The sequence below is a fragment of the Solanum tuberosum genome, unplaced genomic scaffold (assembly GCF_000226075.1).
Source record: "Solanum tuberosum cultivar DM 1-3 516 R44 unplaced genomic scaffold, SolTub_3.0 scf00599, whole genome shotgun sequence".
Classification (NCBI taxonomy): Eukaryota; Viridiplantae; Streptophyta; class Magnoliopsida; order Solanales; family Solanaceae; genus Solanum; species Solanum tuberosum.
In genome coordinates this window covers 33,583-59,196 of record NW_006239515.1, presented here as the reverse complement: position 1 = coordinate 59,196, position 25,614 = coordinate 33,583, and the positions used below count along the sequence as shown (strand labels likewise).

General features: G+C 34.1%; 4 protein-coding genes across 5 annotated transcripts; 3 read left to right on the top strand and 1 right to left on the bottom strand.

Moving 5' to 3' along the window:
- Positions 1–640: 640 nt before the first annotated feature.
- Positions 641–2,190, top strand: LOC102592783 (F-box/kelch-repeat protein At3g06240-like). The gene has a single exon (XM_006365938.2). It carries the CDS (start codon positions 707–709, stop codon positions 1,859–1,861), a length of 1,155 nt encoding a protein of 384 aa, XP_006366000.1. The 5' UTR covers positions 641–706; the 3' UTR covers positions 1,862–2,190.
- Positions 2,191–3,373: 1,183 nt separating this feature from the next.
- LOC102602147 (F-box protein At3g07870-like) lies at positions 3,374–4,555 on the top strand. Its single transcript, XM_006365968.1, has one exon. The coding sequence runs from the start codon at positions 3,374–3,376 to the stop codon at positions 4,553–4,555; it is 1,182 nt and encodes a 393-aa protein (XP_006366030.1).
- A 1,760-nt stretch (positions 4,556–6,315) lies between these two features.
- On the bottom strand, positions 6,316–8,113 carry LOC102601810 (putative pentatricopeptide repeat-containing protein At1g03510). Its single transcript, XM_015304686.1, has one exon. The coding sequence runs from the start codon at positions 8,037–8,039 to the stop codon at positions 6,753–6,755; it is 1,287 nt and encodes a 428-aa protein (XP_015160172.1). The 5' UTR covers positions 8,040–8,113; the 3' UTR covers positions 6,316–6,752.
- Positions 8,114–10,271: 2,158 nt separating this feature from the next.
- LOC102592106 (uncharacterized) lies at positions 10,272–23,122 on the top strand. Of its 2 annotated transcripts, none has more exons than XM_015304690.1 (2): positions 10,272–10,793; positions 22,186–23,122. In XM_015304690.1, the coding sequence occupies exons 1-2, from the start codon at positions 10,421–10,423 to the stop codon at positions 22,878–22,880; spliced, it is 1,068 nt and encodes a 355-aa protein (XP_015160176.1). In that variant the 5' UTR covers positions 10,272–10,420; the 3' UTR covers positions 22,881–23,122. The 2 variants fall into 2 exon arrangements, with proteins under 2 accessions (XP_015160176.1, XP_006365998.1); XM_006365936.2 differs by lacking the exon at positions 10,272–10,793 and adding an exon at positions 20,172–20,678.
- Positions 23,123–25,614: the final 2,492 nt, after the last annotated feature.

Here is a 25,614-nt window from a genome sequence, read left to right as displayed (position 1 = left end):
CCTGAATAAGACAGATGGATTTATCCATTTCTCACAAGTAGGAAGATGTTCATTGACCTTATTAATTGCCTGGGTGAAGAGACTAGCTATATGAATGCTGGAGATGAACATAGGCTTCATCAAATTAATCAGGGATTTTTTGATAGACAGAAACAATGGATACAAGGACACTCGCCATCAAGAGTTTCGTAGAAAATTCAAACTTCCTTTTTTGATGTTGCGATCACATAAAAACATAAACTTTGAGGTTTTATAGCAACATAAATCTTTTTTTTGTCCATTTACATAGTGAATGATACAATTATGTTGCTTCTATTCAGTGGTTGTTTCCCATGGTCAAATAAAACGAGTTCTTTGGAAGATTATTCCAATTCTTTATCGCTCTTTAATCTCCATATAAACTAGTAAAATCATATTCAGTTTTAAAATTGAATCTACAATTTAAATACCAAGTTTATAAGGAACCAAAACCAAAAAATTTTTATATCTAGCTAAACAGTGTCATAAATAGGAACAAAAAGAGTACTAGTTAAAGCAATATACTTTAGGAATCATTTAATACGTTGGATTAATTAAGATATCATAGGATTAAGTTTAGAGTTAAAAATATACTAATTAATTAGCTTTTAGGGTTTAATTATTGTACTTTCCTTTTAAATAAAACACACTTTTGCGCTTTCTGTCTCTCCTCTCTCAGAATTAATCAATGGCGGCTGATTCTGAATCCTTCTACTTTCCTCATGAAGTTGTGACAGAAATCCTATTGAAACTTCCAGCTAAATCTTTAATTCGATTCACAGTTGTCTGCAAATCATGGTATTCCCTCATCACCAGTTTTCCTTTCATCTCAGCTCACTTCGCCCAAACCCCACAATCCGACACTGTTTTTGTTAGGCGTTATGACAGTTCTTGCAATAGAGAACACTATTTCTTGTTTGAAGACTCTAAGAATCGACCCTTTTACTTGAATTTCATATCGGAACTGCATTCCCCGTTCAAGCGCCCACTTGGGTATTTCAGAATTGTTGGCAGCTGCAATGGCATCCTGTGTTTGTCAGATGATTTGTTTGGTGAGTTGCGGAGTCTTATCTTGTGGAACCCTTCTATTCAGAAATTTATAACTTTACCAATGCCTTCAATTAATCCTCAGTCGCCTCATATGTTTGTTTTTGGATTTGGGGCTGATTTGGGTGAATCTGATGACTATAAGTTGGTTAGACTTGTATATCGTAAGAATGATGTTGTGTATAATGATCCTCCGGAGATTGAAATTTATTCGATTAATAGTGGAGTTTGGAGGAGAGTGATTGGGGTTGAGATTAAGCATTGTATAGTGGAGTTTATGTGGTCTCAGGTTTTTGTAAATGGAAATGTACATTGGATTGCGTATGATTTGGTTGCGAATGGTGGTGACCTTCGGAGTTTAGTTATGACTTTTAGTATAGCGGATGAGGTGTTTGGGGAGATTATGTTGCCGGATGCTTTAGTTGGCGTAATTGCAACAAATTTATCGATTATGTTGTTTGAGGAATCACTTGCTGTTGTTAAGTATGAGAGGGAGATAGATGGTGCTTCATGTGAAGTATGGGTGATGAAACAGTATGGAGTTTTGGAATCTTGGAATAGATTGTATCATATAAATTTGGTTGCAGGTATGGAGAAAATAGTTGGATTTAGGAACAACGGTGAAGTTTTGTTTTCAACTAGGAACAATGATCTGGTTTCGTATGATCCAAATAGTGGACGAAATAGGGGTCTTCGTATTCAAGGGAGCTCTCGCTCATTTTATGTTCAAAATTACGTGGAATCACTTATTTTGCTTAAAGGGAACAGTGTCGTTTCTGGTGAGTTGTTGGAATGAATGGGAGATTTATGGTCTGAATGAGTAGCTGGACTACAGAAGTTATCGATACAATAAAGATGAATGTGATCAGAAGGCAAGACATTTTACCAAAGTTCATGGTTGTTTCAAGGTAGTGGAAGTGGAAGATGTTTTATCAAATTTGGTAGACCTTGTTTAGAGCTATTTGATCAGAAGGTATTTTACTGAATGTTGAATTACATGGAATCACTTTTTGTGTTACATTAGTTGTTAGTGTAATCTTGTTGCTTTTTGATGTATTTCCAATTTATTATTTTGAAACCTTATCCTAATCAAGCAATGGACCTTGTCTTTATCCGTCAAGTATCCTATTATTTTGTTGTAGCTACTATGATTTTACTATCAGCTTGTTTTCATTGTTTTTTTTTTTAGCTAAATATGTTTAGCCCTTTTAAGATTACCAAATCCGGCACCCCCTTTCACCTAAAGTTGGCAGGCAATAAGGTGTTGTAGTGGCCTGACTATTTGCTGTACGCACATTATTACCTTCTCATTGCATCTAGTGTGATTTGATAAGGTGGAATTTCCATACGTGGTAGAAGGTGGAAGGTATCGAGGTGTACGTAAGTTGGTCCAAACACCACGGTCATAAAAAAAAAAGATTCCATACTTCTCCCTAATGTCGAAATTGGCATGTGATGAGGGAAATGAATAATGCTCAATTTAGCTCAATTGAATGTTCTTCCTTGTATTATAAACCCTTGATTAATTATGGCTTATCTTCTGTCCTTTTTGTCCTTGGGTGAATTTCACCTATGTGTTTCTTTCTTTCTTTTCCTACGAATTTACTTTTGGTTAGTTGTCATTATTAAAACTAATTTAGAAGTATTTAGGGGCTAACACTTATTACAAAAGAACAATTAATAACAAAGAAGTAAAGTTAGAAAATATTTGAGGAGGAGACAGTTTTCCAATCATTTGCCATAATTGAAAATTCAACTAGTAATAAAATAATGATGGAGAGTTCTAGTTCATAAATCATAAATACCATATCTTAATCCTCATCCAACCTTAACTTACCACATAATTACTTTATAAATTCACCCATATTTGGAAATAGACTTGAAGCGATCCCCCAACAATAACTAAACAATGTAATTCTCACTTAACATAACACAAGGACAAAAGAAACATTATTACTGATTCTTTAAGAATAAGTTATAAGATTATTAAGCTAATAAAATGCAAATAAAAGGTTAAGCCGGTTAGTATATGATTTCTGGATTTTCTAGCCTAAAGGTCCTAAACAAAAGATAAGTGAAAGAAATAGCTTAGCGATTTTAGCATTGGGTTTATTCCAAACCTGCAACCCGCCCTACACTGCATGATTTTTATTTAATAAATCTAAACATGTCTTGCCCCGCCCCGCCTTGACCCTCAAAAGCTATATCCGCCCCGCCCCGACATCTCAATATTTAAAGCAAATTTACCAAAATGTCTTCCATAACTAGGGTTCTTCCTATCTCTCTCTCTTTCTCTCAAAATTGATCAATGACTGATTCCGTCTCCACCTACTTTTGTTTTGAACTTTTGAGAGAAATCCTACTGAAACTTCCTGTTAAATCCTTAATTCGATTTACAGTTGTCTGCAAATCATGGCATTCACTCATCACTAGTTTTCCTTTCATCTCCGCTCATCTCGCCCAAACCCCGCGTTCCAACACCTTTCTTGTTAGGCATTTCGATAGAACTCGCAAAAGAGAGAACTATTCATTGTTTCAAGACTCTAAGAATCGACCATTTTCCTTAGATTTTACATCGGAACTACATTTCCCTTTCAAATCGAACCTAGGATATTTCAAAATTGTTGGTAGCTGCAATGGCATTGTGTGTTTGTATGACGATGTGCTTGGTCAGTTGCGGAGTCTCGTTCTGTGGAACCCTTCGATTCATAAGTTTATAAGTATTCCTATGCCTTTGATTAAGCCGCAGTGGCCTCATATGTGTGTTCTTGGATTTGGTGCTGATTTGCCTGAGACTGATGACTTTAAGTTGGTTAAACTTGTGTATCATATGAATGATGGGTTCGTATATAGTGGTCCTCCTGAGATTGAAATTTATTCGATTAATAGTGGGGTTTGGAGGAGAGTGGTAGGAGTTGAGATTAAGAATTGTATGGTGAAGTTTTTGTCGCCTCAGGCTTTTGTAAATGGAGTTGTACATTGGATTGCGTCTGATGTGGTTGTGAATGGCGGTGACCTTTGGAGTTTAGTTAAAACTTTTAGTATAGCAGATGAGGTGTTTGGGGAGATTATGTTGCCGGATGCTTTAGTTGGTGTAACTACAACAAATTTATCAATTATGTTGTTTGAGGAATCACTTGCTGTTGTTAAGTATGGGAGCGAGATAGGTGGTGATTCATGTGAAGTATGGGTGATGAAGCAGTATGGAGTTTTGGAATCTTGGAGTAGATTGTATCATATAAATTTGGTTGCAGGTATGGAGAAAGTAGTTGGATTTAGGAACAATGGTGAAGTTTTGTTTTCAACTAGAAGGAATGATCCTGTTTCTTATGACCCAAATAGTGGACGAAATACGAGTCTTGGTATTCAAGGGGTCTCTTCGTTGTTTTATGTTCAGAATTACAGGGAATCACTTATTCTGTTCAATCGGAACAATGCCAGTTCGGGTGGGTTCTTGGGAGGAATGGAGGTTTATGGACTTAATGAGTAGCTGGACTTCAGAATTTATTGATACAATAAATAAGAATGTGCTCAGAAGGTAGGGTATTTCACCAAAGTTCATGATTGTTTCAAGGTAATGTGGAAGTGAAAGACGCTTTATCAAATTTGGTATCTGATAATTATAATGTTCTGAATGTTGAACTTTTGTTTTCCATTTACTTGTGTGACATTAGTTGTTACTGTACTCCTATTGCCTTTTGATGTATTTTTAGTTTAATTGTTGGGATTTCTTATTTTTATCAGTTGATTGTCATATTATCTTCTTGTAGTTATTGTGATGTTACTATTCGATCGTGTTTCATTGTTTTTGTTTTTTTTGAGTTAAATATGATCCGTCCTTTTAAGGTTGCTAAATCGGGCAATAAGGTGTTATGTGTCTCATCAATTGCACTTGTCTGACTATTTGGCTGCATATGCAGTTGTGCACATAATTACCATGTCATTACTTCTAGTGTGATTTGATAGTCATAATTTTCATACTTCTCTGTGATGTCGAAAATGGCATGATGAAGTAAATGCATAATGCCTAATTTAGCTCAACCCTCACTAGTTGTTTTATTTTTAACAAGCTAAGTGCATATTCTTCGCTTTGTAAACTAAGTATTAAGCTAGTAATGGACCCTGTACAATAGCGTAAGACAGAGAGAGGGGCATGTACAATATCAGTGAAGCAAAGGGCCAAAAGTCTCAAGGATCTATACTTAGTATGAATTGTTGCGACCTTGTCTTCAAGACGTCTTCTATGCTCTCCAGATCGTCTAAACAACACAAGCAGGGATAGTTCTCCTTTACCTTCTTGATATGTTTGAGTACGTTGTCACCTTTTTTTGATCAAGAAAGATCATTATTTTGATCTAGACAAGCATCATGGGTTGAGCTATTTGCAGCCATGGCCACATGGATGCATTTCAAAAGCTGAACCTAAGCTTATTATATGAGGACTTAACTGTATAGATCGAATATTTTGTTGCATATTTTTCAAGTATATGTCACACAAAGTCTGATTTCGAGTTACATTACATGATTTCATATGCTACATTGCTCCATGTAGCAGTTTGTTTACTGTCCCTAGACTGAGATCATAGATCGCCTTCTTGTTGTTTTCGGGGAGTTGTTCATCACCCATCCACTTCCTCAGCTTTTTGATAGTTGGACAATTTTGTGTGGCATCCTTATTGTACGACAAAAAATTGATGTTGGCGGAGTTCTGTAACTAAAACACCGCTATACTTAGATATTCACTTAGTCACTTCTTTAATTTCACGAGTTTTGGAAATCGCAACAACATACATCTCAATTTTGCTACTAGTACTCAATACAGTAGCTTCTTCGATATGATTCAAGGAACGTAGTTCAAAAATTGCTCAAGGCCATTCTGATTCAACTAGTGTTGTATGAATGTTAAGTCCAATTAACATGATGTTGCTACTTGCTACTCTTCTTTGTATATCGATCAAATGTTTTTACAACGATCCATACTCGAAAGACTTGATTTCTTTTCTGCCACTGATACCTCACATTTAGGCTCACTGAATGTCAATATATATACACCAATGGACGTGTATTGAGACTCAATCAAGGAATTAGGGCTAGAAGCAGCTTCACTAAAGGCTGCTATAAAAGTCAGCCTTACCAAACGAGATAGGTACGTACTTCACTTGAACTCAATGAATGTGAATATCTAATTTGATGACGAACACAATCACAGAAGACGAATAATCACAATTGAAGCTGCAACTAGGGGTGTGATTTGATAGGCAGAATTTACATACTTCTCACTTGGTTCACTATCAACAGTCTTGACTGTCTGAGAGTTTAATTGAGCATCTATATTAAAGCTGGTCATGCTACTGGAACATAGAAATACTATCCTTTAGTCCAATGTCCGTCTATTAGAGCTGAAGCATGCAACAGAAACAATCCCATCTAAGTTTTAGCGTCAGGGCAAACATCACTATCCAAAAGCAAATACAGCTCGAGTTCAAATTACATGGAACTTCACAATAGACATCTCTGTTTCAATCATTTTTATGTATAACAAGAAAACTATTGAATCTTTCTAGCATGATTGTTACTGGGGTCTATCACTTTCTGTTTCTTCCATACTCTAAAGACGCCTCAGTACAATATTGACGTCGAAATTTCAGTGAATTGTCACCTGAACCAGCCAAAAGAACCAGGATAAGTCAATATTGATGTACTACCCAGCTGCTACCCGGGGATGTTTTCATGCCCCTCTTGATCATCTCTCTTCTGAGTCTTTCCGCTTCCTCAAATCGCCCATTACTAGAATAAATTCTTGCCAAAATCACAAAATTAGCAGGATTCTCAGGCTCTATTTCAAATAAAGCTCTTCCAGCTATTTCTGCCAGCTCGACTTCTCCATAAGTTCGACAAGAAGCAAGTAGTGCTCCCCAAGCTTTCGCAGTCACTTTCACTGGCATTTTCCTAATAACGTCATACGCCTGATGCAATCTTCCTGACCTACTCAATACATCTATCAAACAAGCGTAATGATCACTGCTTGCTTCAACACCATAACGAACTCTCATACGAGAAAAGTACATATGTGCTTCATCAGGTAGTCCAGCATGACTACAAGCTTTCAAAACCCCAAGAAAAGTAATTCCATCAGGCCTGACATTAGCCTTCTGCATTTGCTCAAAAACTTCAAGTGCAGTTCTTGCCTCCCCGTGAAACGCGTAAGCTGATATCAAACTACTCCAAGCAACCACATCCCTGTTTCTCATACTAAGAAACACAAGATGAGCTTTCTCAAGACACCCGCAACGCCCATAAGCCTCAATTAATCCACTCCTCAATTGAGGATCTGGATCAATATCATTCCTTATCGAATACCCATGAATCTGTTCGATCAAATTCACATCCGCCGTACCAAGACAAGCACGTAACAATGCAAGAACCGTAATCAAATTCGGCTTCAACCCCATCCTCCCCATCTCTCTGTAACACAAAACAGCCCTACTAAACCCATCCTCCGTGTCCGCCAACCCCGTGATAATCGCGTTAAAAGTAGAAGAATTAGGCTCCACATCCATCACTCGAAACAACTCCAACGCCCTCCCAACATCATTACAATGTGCGTAAACAGAGATCATCGAGTTCCAAACGACTACATTTCTCTCCGGAGATTCATCAAACAGTTGGCGTGCGTACTCTACGGAGACACATTTCCCATACATGTCAACTAATGCACAAGCGACAAAGGGGTTGGAAATGAAAGAGGCTTTGGTTGTGTGTGCGTGAATGGTTGCGCCGAGCTGAGAGAAACTCAGCGCGGCGCAAGATTTAAGGGCGAGAGGGAACACGAAGGGGTCGAGTGAATGGGAGAGAGTTGAATGGATTTGGTGGAAAAGAGAAAGGGCTTGTTCATGTTTGCCTTGATTGACATGAGATGTTAAGAGTTTTGTGTAAGAAAGCAAACGTTGGAAGTTTGAAGAAAAATAACTCATTGCTTTGTGCTTTTTGCCGCCTTGTTTTGAATATATATATATACCGTTTGGATATCAATGCGGATCGTTTAATATGATGGATAAAGAAAAATAATTTTGGAATAAGTTTTTAGTACCTTGGGTAACTTATCCAGGATTGATAAATATGACTAACATATGTTATCCTTACTTGTGGGTGGAATACTAATCGCGGGATAACTTGTCCAAGAATAAAAATATAAAATATTAAAAGTACCCCCTTAAATCTTTTTTTATAAATAAACAACTTATTTTTAGAGGGTATTTTTTATAAATAAAAAACTTATTCTTAGAAATTATTTCATGCATATTTGACAAACCATACAACTAATAAGAAAAAAACAACCTCTAAATGAATAATATGAAACACACAAATGTGCTTATTACTCCGATGAGAGTTGATCGGATAGTAAGCACTTCTAACTTTGAGATTGTGAATGCTCCCTCCAAAGGAACAAAAAGGTGGTAGTTCCAGCTTTTCTTTATAAAAAAAAACTCCATAGCCAGAGAGTGTGATGGAATGAATAAGACATTTTCAAATATTTAGCTGGCGTGATTATGTTATATTGTGAATTTGAAAAAAGAAAGTTGTTTCTATTTTTACAAGAAAAAAAATATTTAAAAATTTGAATCATGTTCAATTATGGATATAAATTGAAGTTGTTTTTTTCTTTTACTTTTTATGAGTAATTTTGGATAGAGAAAAAGTAGAAACAAATTTGTTATTATTTTTCAAGTTCTTAAAAATTCAAAAATTTAACTTCAAGTTGAATTCAAGAATTCTATGACAAGATATTTTCTTAATTAAAATTTTGAATCTGAATTTTGGATATGTTGCATTTCCCTTTTGATAGATCATATGTAGTGTTTATTCAAATTAATTCATTTAAAGGGTTTTAAATACAAGAGATTTTTAAAAAAAAGTTGAGTCGAATTTTTGAGCATGGTGTATTTTCTCTTTTAACGAACTCTATATGATGTAAAGTCAAATTAATTGAGTTAATATATTTTTAAATACGGGATGATTGAACAAAAAAAATAGAGTTTGAATTTTGGAATGAAGTAATTTAAGAAAGGGGACACTTCCTCTTAATGTATCTATGCCGTGTGAATTCAAATGAATTGATTTAGTGAATTTTAAACACCAAATAGTCTAATGAATAAAAAATTGAGTAAGAAACTTAAGAAAAAATTCAGGTAAGGGTGCATTTCTCTTTAATGGACTCTATGTGATGCGAATTTGAATTAATTGAGTTGGTCGATTTTAAATACCATATGGTTAAACATTTCTTATTCATTTAGCGATTAAAATTTCAACATTAATTTTAGGACTAATAAAAGTATCATATATGTAACAAATCCAAATTCTTGACACAATTACCCCATTATTATATAATCACCGATAATCAAATTATAACGACAACATTTAACTATTGAATTACAATAAAAATACTGAAATAATAAATAACTAAGGATAAAAATAAAAATAGAAATGAGAAGATTAGGCTATCGAAAGAAGATAAAGAGAAATAAACAACTTCTTTACAATACGCATAAAACCATTCTTTCTAACTCCTAATCCTTTTTTAACGAAGCAAAAATTGCTAAATAAATTTTACAAATAGTATTTCACATTGACTATCTCAACCCCACCCTTTAATCCTCTCCCACCCCATCTCTAACACCATAGCCCTCGTCCCCTATCACCCCTACTCTCACTTTCAATTTCTAGTATTTATTTAAATAAAATATAACTATTTTTAAAATAATATTTTCTACTTACATAATATCAAACACAATAAATAAAGCAAAAATTATCTAAATATACAATTTATTTTATCATATTCTCCAAAATTATCGACCATTTAAAAAAAAATACAAAAATTCCTACTCCATCATATTCTCGGATACATCACTCTTACGCGATGTATCGAGACACGTGTGTCTTGTATCAACAAAGGTAATGTAACGAGACGTTAAGTGATGTATCAAGTAGGTGCGTCTTGCATCAACAAAAGTAATGTATTGGAACGTGATGTATTCAAAAGTGGGAGTGTTGTATCAAGACGTTGAGTGATGTACCCGAAATCGAGGTGATGTATCATTGAGTGATGTATTCGAAATCCTTAAATTTTAAGAATTTTTTGTAATTTGAAAAAAAATGATAAATAAGAAAATCACTTATCTCTGTACCCTAAACTCTAAAACCACAACCAATAACTTCCCATTTTGTATGAATTGATTGCGGGTTGGGTTCATCGAGTTACCGATTTTTGCAAAACCTCCCACTCTTCCGAGTGAGCAATTTTCTGGTAATGGCGGAACTAAAACTCTGAACTTTAACCTCTCCGACTTCCATAACAATGGTGATTACCCTCTCAGCTCTCTTATCTTCAACCCCATTTCTCAAGAAAACCCATAAAATATCCTCAAACTTTCCTTTAAATGCTTGCCCTCGTAGTCAGATTCTTGAATTTCCCTTCTCTATAGCCAGAATTAAGCCTCTCAAACTTGAATTGAAACACAATTATTCCAGGCTTTTCGGTAGTAATTGTGGATTTCAATTAAGTAGGAAAAATGGGTTTATTGCGAAAGCTGAGAGTAGTGGAGTAGATTATGGAAACAATGTTGATAAAGCTGAAATTGATGTTCGTGGAGAGAGCACAATGCCGGATAGATTCAGGAACTTGACGAAAGAAGCTCCTGATAAACCTGTTAGATGGCCTTGGTTCATAGGTATGTTAGAAAAGCTCTATTGTATACTCCATATGTTTCAATTTGTTTGTTTGATTTTGATTTGTTACAAAGTTTAAGAAGCTAAAAGAGACTTAGGTATACAAAATGTATAAAATGCCCCATGTCACGTGGAAAGTTATAAGAGTCGTCAAAAAAAGGAAAGAAGCATTCCTTTTTAAATAGACGAGAATGAAAATAAAGACAGACTAACTAAAACAGAATAGATATAGATGATTCATATAGTCGACCCAAAGTAAGCTAGTTGATTGGTTGATATGCCTGTTAGAACTTAGATGGCCTTGATTTATAGGTCAAAAGCTCTACTTTGTGTTCTTTTTTGGGACAAAATTTGCCCCAAATAAAGCAGAACAATGGATATAGATGATTCACATAGTCGACCCCAAGTAAGCGTAGTTGATCGATTGATATGCCTGTTAGATTGGTTTATAGGTACATCAAAAGATCTATTGTGTGTTCCTTTTGGGGACAACATTTGCCCCAAATAAAGCAGAATGGATACAAATGATTCATATAGTTGACCCAGAGTAGGTAAGTTGATATGCCCGTGAAACTAATCTTTCGGTAGTCTAATTGTACTCTAGCTTTGGTGTTGTTGTATGAGAATTCGGTTGCCCTTAGGTCTCAAGTTCGAGTTCCACATTAAGTTGAATTTTTCCCATCTGTCCAAGCGTTGGTGGACAGAGTTATCCGGTATGTGTGCTGGTGCAAGGTAGCAGGTACCCCGTGGACTTATCGAGGTATGCTAGCTGTCACGGATACCACGGTTATAAAAAAGAATTGGATTCCCTTACAAAAAGAAAAGAAGTTAGCTTTTGTTTTTCTGTTTTGCTTAGTTTGATGTTTCAAGTGCTGCTGTTTCCTAATTGAATGATATGAGAATTCAGAAACGGAACAGATAAAAGGAATTGAAATAATAAAGATCATTCTGTGAAATAGACGAAGTCTGAACAAGTCTTGCTCTTATTTGAACGAAGCAAATAATGTAATCTTTGTAATATAAATGCACCCCAACTTGTTTGGAGCTGAGACTTGGTTGTTTATTATTTCCTAGTAGCAGTTCAATGGCTTATGATAATGTAGCTTAATAATGGTAAAATAGTTTTGTTCAACATACTGCAATTATATGATATATATGTGAATTATTTAAAACGTATAAATCATAGGGTTAAATTCAGCAGATATAGAAGACAATGAGAAGACCTGACATAAGGGAGATTGAAGTTCAAACTGAAGTCGGTCTTTTAATATCGACAGAACAATAGTCAAAAAGAAAACTTCTAAGTAGGCAAAGTAGGAAAATGAATTGTGCAGTTCTCTTTAACTTTTCTTTAGCACTATTGTGTGTATCTCAATTATCAACGAACCTTATTTCTTGATAGGTGAATGTGATTGACATTCATGACGGTTAGTTTCTTGATGGGTGATTGTGATTGACATTCTTTAAGAAAAGAAAGAATGTAGCATGATTTTCTCTTTTCAACCTGCCCAGCAGCGCCCAAACCCGTCCCACATAATTTATTATTGTTTTCCTTTTTAAAGACTTCTTTTTGAATGACTGATAAATTATTCTATCAAAGAAAAACATCACTAATGCAATAGCTGTAAAACATTGCATCAAAAGACAAGTATTTGATAGTTTAGAAAAACTATTTGAATATGTACAAAAAGAGTGATGAAATGAAGATTCAGAAGAGAATTGTTTATAAAAGAACAATTAATAGCAAAGAAGTAAAGTTAGAAAATACTAGGATTTTCAATTAGTTGCCATAATTGAAAATTAAACTTGTAATTAAATAATGATGGAAAGCTCTAATTCATAAATCATAAATGACATTTAGTAATCCTCAACCAACCTTAACTTACCAATCTCCACACCACGCAAAGCGAAGCCCGGTATTTAAGTGGAGAATGATAGAGGGGCGGATCCATTATCCACCGAGTTTAGAAGGTTGTGATTGGTCCAAAGGGTGGGTCACAGACGGATTTCTCGATTATAAAAAAAAAAAAGAATAGCTAAACAATTGATTCTCACTTAACCTAACACAATGGCAAAAGAAAAATAATTATTGATTCTTTAAGAATAAGTTGAGGGATTAAACTAATAAAACAAAAACAAAAGATTGATCAGGTAAGTATATGATAGCTGGATTTTCTTGCCTAAAGGTTCTTAACCAAAGATAAGTAGCAAAAATAGCTTAGCGATTTAGCATTGGGCTTATCCCAAACCAGTTGCCCTGCACTGCATGATTTTTATTAAAGAATATCTAAACCTGCCTTGCCCCACCCCGCAAAAGTTATAACCCGCCCCGTCCCGTTGTCATCCCTATTTTTAAAGCAAATTTTACCAAAAATCTCTTCTACAACTAGGGTTCTTCTTGGCTCTCTCTCTCTCAAAATTGATCAATGACTGGTTTTGACTCCTCCTATTTTCCTCCCGAACTTTTGAGAGAAATCCTACTGAAACATCCTGCTAAATCCTTAATTTGATTCGTGGTTGTCTCCAAATCATGGCATTTCCTCATCACCAGGCTTCCTTTCATCTCCGCTCACCTTACTCAAACCCTACATACCAACACCCTTCTTGTTATGCGTTGCGTCAGTACTCGCAATAAATAGCACTATTTATTGTTTCAAGACCGTAAGAATCGACCCTTTTCCTTGGATTTTACATTGGAACTGAATCTCCCTTTCAAATGCCGACTTGGGTATTTCAGAATTGTTGACAGTTGCAATGGCATCGTGTGTTTGTCTAACGATTTGTTTGGTGTGTTGCAGAATCTTGTTCTGTGGAACCCTTCTATTCAGAAGTTTATAACCTTACCTTTGCCTTCGATTAAGCCTCAATCGCTTCATATGTATGTTCTTGGATTTGGTGCTGATTTGCCTGAGACTGGTGACTATAAGTTGGTTAGACTTATGTATTATATGAATGGTGCGTTCGGGTATAATGTTCCTCCTGAGGTTGAAATTTATTCGATTAAAACTGGGGTTTGGAGGAGTGTTATGGGGGTTGAGATTAAGCATTGTATGGTGGAGTTAGGGTGGTCTCAGGCTTTTGTAAATGGAGCTGTACATTGGATTGCATATGATGTGGTTCCAAATGGTGGTGGAAATCGAAATTTAGTTATGTCTTTTAGTATAACTGATGAGGTGTTTGGGGAGATTATGTTGCCGGATGCTTTAGTTGGTGTAATTTCAACAAGTTTATCAATTAAGAAGTTTGAGGAATCACTTGTTGTTGTTAAGTATGTGAGGGAGATAAGTGATGTTTCATGTGAAGTATTGGTGATGAAGCGGTATGGAGTTTTGGAATCTTGGAGTAGATTGTATTGTATAAATTTGGTTGCAGATATGGTGAAAGTAGTTGGATTTAGGAACAATGGTGAAGTTTTGTTTTCAACTAGGAGCAATGATCTGGTTTCTTATGATCCAAATAGTGGACAAAATAGGGGTCTTGGTATTCAATGGAGCTCTCACCCGTTTTACGTTCAGAATTACATGGAATCACTTATTTTGTTCAATGGGAACAGTGTCGTTTCTGGTGGGTTCTTGGAAGGAATGGGAGGTTAATGGACTTGATGAGTAGCTGGACTACAGAATTATTGATATAATAAAGAAAAATGTGATCAGAATGTAAGGTATTTCACCAAAGTTCATGGTTGTTTTAAGGTAGTGGAAGTGAAAGATGTTTTATCAAATTTGGTAGACCTAGTTTACAACTATCTGATAATTATTATGTACTGAATGTTGAACTTTTGTTTTCCATTTATTTGCCTTACATTAGTTGTTATTGTACTCTTGTTGCTTTTTGATGTATTTCCAGTTTAATTGTTGTGATTCCTTATCCTCATCAAGCAATGTTCCTTGTCTTATCTATAGTTGAAGTGGAGCAAATTTCCATTAGTGTTTCTAGTTTGATTCGATTCCCTGTAGTAATCACCCATCCATGCCAAGTCTTGTTCCATTTGGAATCCTTCTAGTTCTATACATGTTGCTTATGATGTTTCGTTGTTTTTGTTTTTTTGAGCTCAATATGGTTAGCTCTTTTAAGGTTAGTATGGGTGTGTTTGGATTGTTTTTTTTTCAAGTAGCTTATAAGCTAAAAGTCATAAGTTGGGAATACCCAATTTTGACTTTTAGCTTATTTTTGTACTTTTTCATCCCAAAAGAAGGTGCTTAAAAGCACTATTTGTCTTTCCCAAACACCTCCAAAAAAAAACATAGAGCTTAAAAGACAAAAGCCAATCCAAACACCCAAATCCAGCATTAGCAGGAAATACATTACGCCAAATTTAGCTCAACCAAAACTAGTTGTTTTTTGCAAGCACAGACATATGCTTCACTTTCAAACCAAGTACTAGGCTAGCGCTGGACATTACAAAGTACTGGACCCTGTACAATAGCAAAAGAGAGAGAGAGCCCTGTACCAAATCAGTGCTGCAAAGTGCGGCCAAAAGTCCTTAGGATCTATACTTCAAAGTATGCATTGCTGCGACCTTGTCTTCAAAACATCTTCTATTTCTCTCATTCTAGATTGTCCAAACAACCCAAGCTTCTCTTTATCTTTTTGATACATTTTGCTCCCGTGCAACCCTACCAGCAGCTAAATAGATCCTTAATTGAGTATGGTGTCACCCATTGATTCCCTAATGTAGTTTGAAAAAATAGGTCTCATATTTGTCTTGAAACTGAACAATGAATAAAAAGATTGTTAGTATTTTCCTCCTCCCTTCCACACATACAACACCTGCTACCAAAAATCATTCTTCTTCTCAGTAATTTTGATTTAACAAGCATCATGGATCAAAATCCAGCAAAACCATCTAACTTCATACGGTGCTTCGGTTCTCCATAGTTGTAGCCATGGCCACATGGATCCATTTCGTAAGCTGAACCTAAGCATATTATAATAGGACTTAACTGTATAGGTACCACTCCCCTGTCCTTTCCAGATTATAGAGTCTGCATCATCTGATAATAATGATGCGTTCACTATCCAAATCTTGCAACAGAAGAGTAACTCTTTCTACTTCCCAGTGATCAATCCTAACTAGTTGGAATTGAATGAATACTTTATGTCGATTTGTCTCTTGTTGGAGGAAATGGAGTTCACTTATTTTTTTCTTTTCAATTATATGCGCGATCTCTCCTCTAGTCCGATACTGTCTATTAAAGCTGAAGCATGCAACAGAAACAACCCAGTGTAAGTTTTAGTGTCAGGTCAAAGAACATTATCCAAAGCAAATACAGCTTGGATTGTTCAAGCTCAAGTTACATGGAAGTTTACGAGACGTCTCTGTTTCAATGAAAATTTCATTTGGATAAAATGGAAATAAATAGATCATTTGGTGTTCATGACAAGACAGAATTCTTTTTTATGTATAACAAGAAAACTACTGAATCTTTGCAGCATGATTGTTACTGGGTCGAAATCTTCTCTATCATAACCCTGCATTAGCAGCTCCTTTGTCTTGTTTCTAAGCTGAAACTCACTTTCTGTTTCTTCCGTACTCTAAAGATGCCTTCAATACAATATTGACGTCTCACAAAGATGAAATTTCAGTGAATTGTCACCTGAACCAACCAAAAAGGAAACCTAGATAAAGTCAATCTTGATGTACTACCCAGCGGCCAGCTGCTACCCGGGGTTGTTTTCATCCCCCTCTTGATCATCTCTCTTCTGAGTTTTTCTGCTTCCTCAATTCACCCATTGCTAGCATAAATTCTTGCCAGTTTCACAAAATTAGAAGGATTCTCAGGCTCTACTTCAAACAAAGCTCTTCCAGCAATTTCTGCCAGCTCAACTTCTCCACAAGTTCAACAAGAAGCAAGTAGTGCTCCCCAAGCTTTTGCAGTCACCTTCACTGGCATTTTACTTATAACGTCATAGGCCTGATGCAATCTCCCCACGCTATTCAATACATCTATGAAACAAGCATAGTGATCGCTGCTTGCTTCAACACCACATCGAACTCTCATACGAGAAAATTACTTTTGTGCTTCATCAGGTTGTCCAGCATGACTACAAGCTTTCAAAATCCCAAGGAAGTAATTCCATCAAGCCTGACATTAGCTTTCTCCATTTGCTCAAAAATATTAAGTGCAGTTCTTGCCTTCCCTTGAAACGTGTAAGCTGAGATCAAACTACTCCAAGCAACCACATCCATGTTTCTCATACTAAGAAATACAAGATAGGCTTTGTTAAGACACATGTAACGCCCATAAGCCTCAATTAATCCACTCCTCAACTGCTGATCTGGACCAATATCATTGCTTATCGAATACTCATGAATCTGTTTGATCAAATTCACATCTGTTATACCAAGACAAACATGTCACACAGTGCAAGAATCGTAATCAAATTTGGCCTCAAACCCATTCTCTCCATCTCTCGGTAACACAAAATGGCCTTACTAAACCCATCCTCCATCTCCGTCAACCCCGCGATTATCACTTTAATAGTGGAAGAATTAGGCTCCAGTCCACATCCATCACTTGAAACAACTCCAATGCACTCACAATATCTTTACAATGAGTGTAAACCGAGATCATTGAGTTCCAAACGATCATATTTCTCTCAGGAGATTCATTAAATAGTTGGTGTGCAGACTCGACGAAGATGCATTTCCCGTAGCTATTGCCACCCTGTTTTGATTTTATATATTGTAGAGTAGATTTTGATATGCTTTATGTGAACCGGGAATTTATCAAAAATAGTCTCTCTATCCTCACGAGGTAAGAAACATTACGTACACACCATCCTTCAAACCCGCTTTATGAAAATTAAACTGAGTATATTGTTGTTGCAATTATTGGATAGGTTGAGAGTTTTATGTGAGAGAGCCACTGTTGAATTAACTAGTGGGATCCCTAGTCCTCTAGGTAAATTACTCAACATTTAACTGAATGCACCATTTAGTCTTCTTATAGCGTACTAGGGAAACTATCCGTGCTTCGTGAGTCTATATGAAAAATTAATAAATTAATATATTTCATTGTGTATATATATATATATAGAGAGAGAGACATCTTTTAAAAAAATTATAGATAGTTATTTTAATAATGTAGTGTGTCAGTGGTAGAGAATACAATGTAGATCTTATCATCATGCAGGATATGATATGTTCTTTAATTATTCTTTTTCAATATGCAAAATAGAAATTATTTGCCTCTTTTCAAGTACAAGCCTTTCATATGTACATAGCAAGCAAGAAATTTAGGATATATGAGTGGTAAAGTAAATGAAATAAGAGGTCATATTTTGAAATAATAATCTATTATATTAAGTTGAAAATATTATTTTTTTTGTTTTAATTTCCTCTATCTTTTGTAGGAGTACTTGATCCTTTATGCAACAACCGATCTTAAAAAAAACTTTTAGAACTTCTATGTTGTGGCTTTATTATTACATTTGTTTACTACATTCTTTTACCCATTGATAAGTATTTTTTAAAATATGAAAATGAACAAACAAGAGTTGGGAATATTATTTTAGAGTAAAGTTATTAAGAAGATAGAGAGATATGAGTTACTAACAACTTGAATATATAATTTTATTAGACATTAAGGGGTCGTTTGGTTTGAATATGAGTTATGATGGGAAAAGTTATGTTGGGATAAGTTATGTTGAGATTAGTTATGATGGGATAAGTTGTCCTGAGATTATTTCTTATTGAGTGTTTGGTTTGTTATATTCACAATAATATATATTGATAAATTTTAAGAACAAATTGTTTGTTTACAAAATTACCCTTCACTTTATTTAAACTTTTTAAATATTTCTTTGTGAGCTTTAGTTATTCATTTTTTAAAATAAAATTTTTATTTTATTTAACTTAAATATTTTTGTTTATGTATTCCCAATTTTCCATGATAAGTACCATGTGTATTTAAAAATATAACTTTTTTCTTATTTAGCTTAAAAATAGAACTTCCCTCTTAAGTTTATTAAAGAGAAGAAAATTTATGAGAAATCAAAATAATAAACATAAGAATTAGTCAAATAAATTCATAAATAAAAATTATATTTATATAGTATAATTTTTTAATAGAAAAATATGTATAATTATCATAAAAATAAGGAGTAGTAAATATTATTATACATGGTATTAAAAAAAAATGTAAATATACATAAATGTAAAAAATGATGTATAAAAAGGATTTAAAGGGACATTTTTGTCATTTACCTATTTTATCTCGGGATAAGTTATCCCGGGATTACTATACCACCCATGGGGAGGGATAACTTATCCCGGTACTAATTATTAATCCCGGGATAAATTATCCCGGACTTGCCAACCAAACAACATAATTTTTTTTTATCCCATCACTATTTCCTTATCCCATCACTATTATTTCTAATCCCTCACACCAAACGAGCCCTAAGTACACTATGCATTATGCAATGATTTTATTTGTAAAAATGAATAAATGAATGGCGAAAATAAAGGGGGTCAAAGAAGAAGAAGAAAAATGATACTAAACGATTTGGCTGCATAAGAGATGTGTCACATTATTATTTTAAAGGCCACAATTAAATAATAGGTAGGCTTAAATTTTCATAGTTATGTAACTAAGACATAAAAAATAACCTACATTATTACATTCGCAAAGTAATAAAAAATGAAAAAGAAAAACTTATAATACATTTCAAGAAAGAAAAAAATAGAGACAAAAACAAATTGTTACATACGCAAAAGAATATGCAATGATATTATAGAATAAATTATTTTATCTTTAATTTTCTTTATGAGTAAAATAAAAATGAAACTCTTCATCATAATTTCTTTGGTTGAAATAAGATAACTATATTAATTATGCTTCATAACAAAAAGTCGGATCGTAGAGACTAAATGAGTAACGTAGTCAAGATGTGTAGCTAAATTACTATTACAAGTCAAAGTAAAAAAATCTCTAGCAAAAGTAATTCCTAACTATGCTTCAAAAAATTTCCTTTCAGGCCTTTTTTTCCAAGTAGATCCGCCACCATGTTCCGCTCCCTAAAGCTATGTCAAAGCCTTCGTCATATGTTACCAATTGAAGAAATTTTTCAACACATTTATGAATAAATAAAATAAATTATTTAATGATAATAACATAAAACACAAGAAAAATATAGACAATTGTTAATATGATACTGCACTATGTATGATACTAATAATATTTTTGATCAAGTCATACCAATCAAAAAATAGTTATATCAAAAAATAAAATAAAATCTAAACTATACAACACATCTGGAAAAAAAAAATTGCACTAAAATACAACTATTTTCCTATTACTTGAAACACACAGCAGACCTGAAAATTGGTTATCTCACCTAATTTTTACATAATTTATGCATAAAAAATTTCAATTTAAAAATGTAATGAATTTTTTGGGTCGGGTCACCGGGTTGTCTGGCGGGCTACCGGATTTTGCAAAACCCCAAACTCCATTCTTCTGAGTGACAAATTCTCTGGTAATGGCAAAACTCTAAACCCTTAACAACAATGTCGATTACTCTCTCATTTCTCTCATCTTCAATTCCCACTCTCAAGAAAACCCATAAAATCTCCTCAAATTTTCCTTCTAATGCTTTCTCTCATTATCAGATTCTTGATTTTCCCTCATCTGTTGCCAGAATTAAGCCTTTCAAACTCGAACTGAAACACAAATGTTCTGGGATTTTCACTAGTAATTGTGGATTTCAATTACGTAGGAAAAATGGGTTTATTGCGAAAGCTGAGAGTAGTGGAGTAGATTATGGAAACAGTGTTGATAAAGCTGAAATTGATGTTCGTGGAGAGAGCACAATGCCTGATAGATTCAGATACTTGACTAAAGAAGCTCCTGATAAGCCTGTTAGATGGCCTTGGTTCATAGGTATATCGAAAAAGCTCTATCACATGTTCTTTTTGTAGGGAAAAAAACCGCCCCAAATAAAGTAGAATGGTTATAAATGATTCATATAGTCGACCCCAGAAGGCATAATTGATTGATATGTCTTTGAAACTAATCTTTTGGTAGTCTGATTGTAATCTGGCTTTGGTATTGCTGTATGAGAATTGAATTGCCCTTACAAAAAGAAAAGAAGTCAGTTTTTGTTTTTCTGTTTTACTTCCTTTAGATAACAGTGGTGTTTGGACTAGCTTGCTGGCAACTTGACTAATTCCACAGGGTACCTTCTACCTCCCACCAACAAAGTGGATATAAATATATAGTCGACCCCAAGCAGGCTTAGTTGATTGATTGATATGTCTGTGAAACTAATCTTTTTACAGTCTGATTGTAGTCAAGCTTTTGTTTTTCTATTTTACTTAGTTTGATGTTTCATGTGCTGCTGTTTGCTAGTGTAGTGATAAGAGAATTCATAATGGGAACAGATAAAAGATATTGAGATGAGGATAGAGATCATTCTGTGCGATGGACGAAGTCTGAACGAGTGCTGCTCTTATTTGAATGAAGCGGGAAAAAAATGTGATCTTTATAAAATGAATGTTGTTATTTCCTACTAGCAGTTCAATGGCTTATGATAATAGCTTAATAATGGTAAACTAGGACTACCTATCCTCCTGTTTGATTCTGGTTAACTCTCATCTAAAATGGAAATTATACACATTTCCAGGGAAAAGTCTTAATTGCCTAAATCGTGGATTATCTATTAGCCTCTCTTCTCTTTATATTTAGTAAAGTAGCTGTTATAAGAAAAGCACCAGAAGGAGGAATTGAACTTTACACAATTCCAGAAAACCATACACTAGTTAAAGATAACCTACTTTAGGTTGTTTAAGTAGGTTTGGGCTACGGTCATTGCGCTCCTGCCACCTCTTGGCAAAGTAGGTATATATATATATGATATATATAAGCTAATTTGTCAATTTTCTATATGTGGGCACTGATTTAGCTGAATGTGCAGTCTAGGCAGAGGGTTATGTAGTTGAGTATAGCTGCTGCTGAGTTGTTTGGTGATATTAATGGTAGTGCAGCTACATTTTCGAGCCTTCAGTAAGGAGGTCACTGTTCTCTTAATCCAATGAATGCCACAATATTTTCAACAATTCTTCAAAATTGATGTGGGTTTACTGTTATGTCTTTGTTTGGACCACATGAGAGGTACATAAGCTGCTTGATAAAAAAAATTTTGTTGATACAAGTAGAAAGAAAGCCCAAGATACCACGTAGGTTTGGGGGAGAACTTGCTGGGAACATGTATCTGCTGTTAGAGTATCGTGTACTTGTTGATCATTTGATTTCCGTACGATTTTCATTCAAGTAGTAGCTCACATTTGTGTTCTGCACTTTTCATGTGTAGCTCTCTATTTATGAATAAAATGTTCCAACTATAAACATAGAGTACTTCACTAACTCTGTAGTTGTTGTCAATATGCAGCATTGGCCTTTATTCTATATGCCTGGAGGACTGTCTTGTGGGAACTGGATAATTGGAAAAAGGCTGTGGGTGCTGTCTTTCGATTTCTCGGTTACATCTCGAAACTTGCATTGGCTGTTGTATACTACTTCATAGGGGATCAGATCACAGCTGTAATTAAGTTTATTGAATCATCAATTTACTCCATTCGAGCTTTCTACTCCAGTATAGTTGCATATGCACCAGTACAAGAGCTAACAACAATCATCATTTTGGCATCTTGTGTTCTTGCTATTGGTGAAGCGGCAGTTCCAGATTCTGTGAACAGCCAACCATACCTTCTTACAGCAGCTGGAATAATGGGATTTGCTGCTGTGAGAGGTTATATTTCCGAGCTGTTCTTTTGGTTTATACTCTTAGGCTTGTTTTTCTTTGCTCGATTTATCAAAAAAAGAGATTATGTGTCTTCCGCAATGCCTGCTGCTGCTGCATTAGCTGCTGTGGGAGAGCCTTGGGTTAGACTGGTAGTAATGGTCTCTTACGCTGCTTTGGCCATTCTGCAACACTCTAAAACACCTTTGAATAAAAGTGAAGGGGAAACTACCGGTGCAGTTAGGAAGGTCCCGGTTCCTCTGATATGTGCTGCATTGGCCATTGGTGTCCGACTTGCTGCAAAATGGGCTGGTTATCAACATTTGACTTGGATGATCGTTTGATATGCAACAAGCTTGCCCCTTTTTCGAGCTGGTAGAGCATTCTTAGTTGTTAGTTTCTACAGTGACAGCATGTTCTCTCATTTGGCAAAATTGCTTGTTGTTTCTCTTTTTATTGCCTGTCCAGTTCTTTTTGTACAACTTAGAGCTTATTTTTCTTTCAAATTTTGCTCTGAATGTTCTAAAGTTGTAGTCTTTATTGCCTTCTACATATATGAAATTTCTCAATTTTGAGTTCGGTTACAGTTTTGGTCCATTCATACCATTGTTATTAGCAAATCGTCTCGTATTTATCATTGTCATTAATGGAAACTTCAACGTGAAACGGATGAACTCCACGTGTCCAAATTGTTTGAGAAAAAAGGTCAAATTTATCTCTCGGTGGGATTATTTTATCCCACCTTCTATATGGGATAGGATCCCACCATGGGATAAAATAATTTTCAAGATCAGCTAAAATCTCAAATAAAAAATGGGAAAAGTTAATTCCAAATTTTGTCTCGAGATTATTATCTTTATTCAATGTGTCAAATGACCCTCATTATATTATTGGCTACTTTATTTAATATCATATCCCCTATAAATTATGCAATATACGTTTAAAAAAATCACACTCTTTCATTTTTAATTGTGTAAACAGATGTCTAAACTTTGATTGGTATTCATAAAATTATTGATATGAGAAAATTATGTCTATTTCAAAAGTAGTTATTTCATTATTCAATGTTATTACCTTATATATTTTGTTGCCACTTTAACTATTTTCAAATTTAATAATATGATTTATTTGCTTAATAGGTAAATCCTTAAGATCAACTTTTAAAGAATAAGAAAATAAGGCAATGATTTGGTTAAGAGAACTTATCATAATCATAGCAAAAGTGTGTTGATTGTCTCGTTAATAAAAAATATAAAAAGAGATAATAATTTGATAATTTGCATGGTAAAATATATGTTTTTAGAAATAGTTTGAGATAGTTATGATGCCTATCATTCAAAGTGAAGCTTTTTTTTAAAAAAAAAAATGAAGGAAAAAGAAACAATCACATAAATTGAGATAGAAGAAGTACAGTACAAAAATCAAAAATTAAAATGTATCTATAATTAATGGATCAAAGGTACTATTAACTAGAAATAGTAAATTGACAGATTAGATTGAATTTGGATTAATTAAGCTGAATTAAGTTAATAAATGGGTAAACAACACGAATCTCACTTTCCGTAAGTTTTTCAAATTATCATTTGTGGCAGATTTTGGTCCTAAGATACATGTATTTAGTGCATCCAGATATATGTATCTCGGATACTTGGGGTCAAAATAAGGTATAATTTGTTTCAGATATATTGTATTCAAATGGATTTGTATGTATCTAGGATACACAGACTCTCTCGCTCGCTTCTCTCTTTTTGTATTTGAAATGTCACAGATATCTTAAATATATATATATATAATGTGATTTGCATGTATTTGAGATATACCAACTCTCTCGTTTGCCTCCCTCATATTCGTTCGCCTCTTTCCTATCTCGCTCGCATCTCTCCTTATTTATATGTATTTCACATTGTATCTGGTGGGAAAAATACATATGACTTGAAATTTGATATGAAATTATTAAAAGCAACTTTCACATATAGCAAACATAAAAATTATATTTGTATGTTATGGTTATAGTTTGCATAATTGCGCTCCATAACAAATTTTATGTTTGCTATGGAGCTTTTGATTTGTATAATTTGCTACAAACTTCCAATTTTATACAAATTGTTCAGTTTTGTGTAAATTTATTTATACATTGTAATTTGTATAATAAGTTTGTATTTGTATAATTATAAGTGTATATGACGAAAATATATGTATTTGTATTTGTATATACATTTTTCTCTCGCTTTATACAAACACAAACGCATTTTATACATTTTATACCGAAATGTATAAAATGGCTAATTGTATACAGAATTAGAAGGCAAAAAAAGGGAATGTTTGCTGTGAATTATAATTAAAATAAACTATGACTATAACATTTAATTTGAATTAATATTTGCTATTTCATACCATTTTCCCAATTATTAATTATTGAGACAATATGTAATTATTTCAAACTAGGGGTGTTCACGGGTTAGTTTGGATCGGTTATTGCTCAAAACCAAAACCAAACCAACTTGATCGGTTTTAAAATTATCAAAACCAAACCAAACCAAATACAATATACATTTATCGGTTTGGTTATTATCGGTTTCGGTTTGGTTTGGTTCGGTTATTCAGTTATTAACCATACACAAAAATAAAAATAAAAATTCATTTAAAATGTGAAAAAAGTGACAACAATCCATTCAAAACGAAAAATAGTTAGAATGACTTAAATTAGTAAACTTTCAATCACTAAATTTACTATCAATAAAGCTTTAAAATTCACTATATTGGCCTAGAAGGAAGAGACAATAACATTTTCAGTCCCACAAAGAATTGATATAGACACTCATATACATGAAATCAATAAGATAAATGTTTCATCTTGGGCATTTTTGCTTTCAATAAGTAAATTATAAAGAAATTTAATGAAAATATGTATAAGATCTTTAAAATTGTTTATAAAAATAATATATTAAGTATGTATATTAATAAAATATATGTATATAATTCATCGGTTCGGTTTGGTTATTCTTCGGTTTTTTTTGAATAAAACCATAACCAAACCAAATACTATCGGTTTTCAAAAATCTAAAACCAAACCAAACC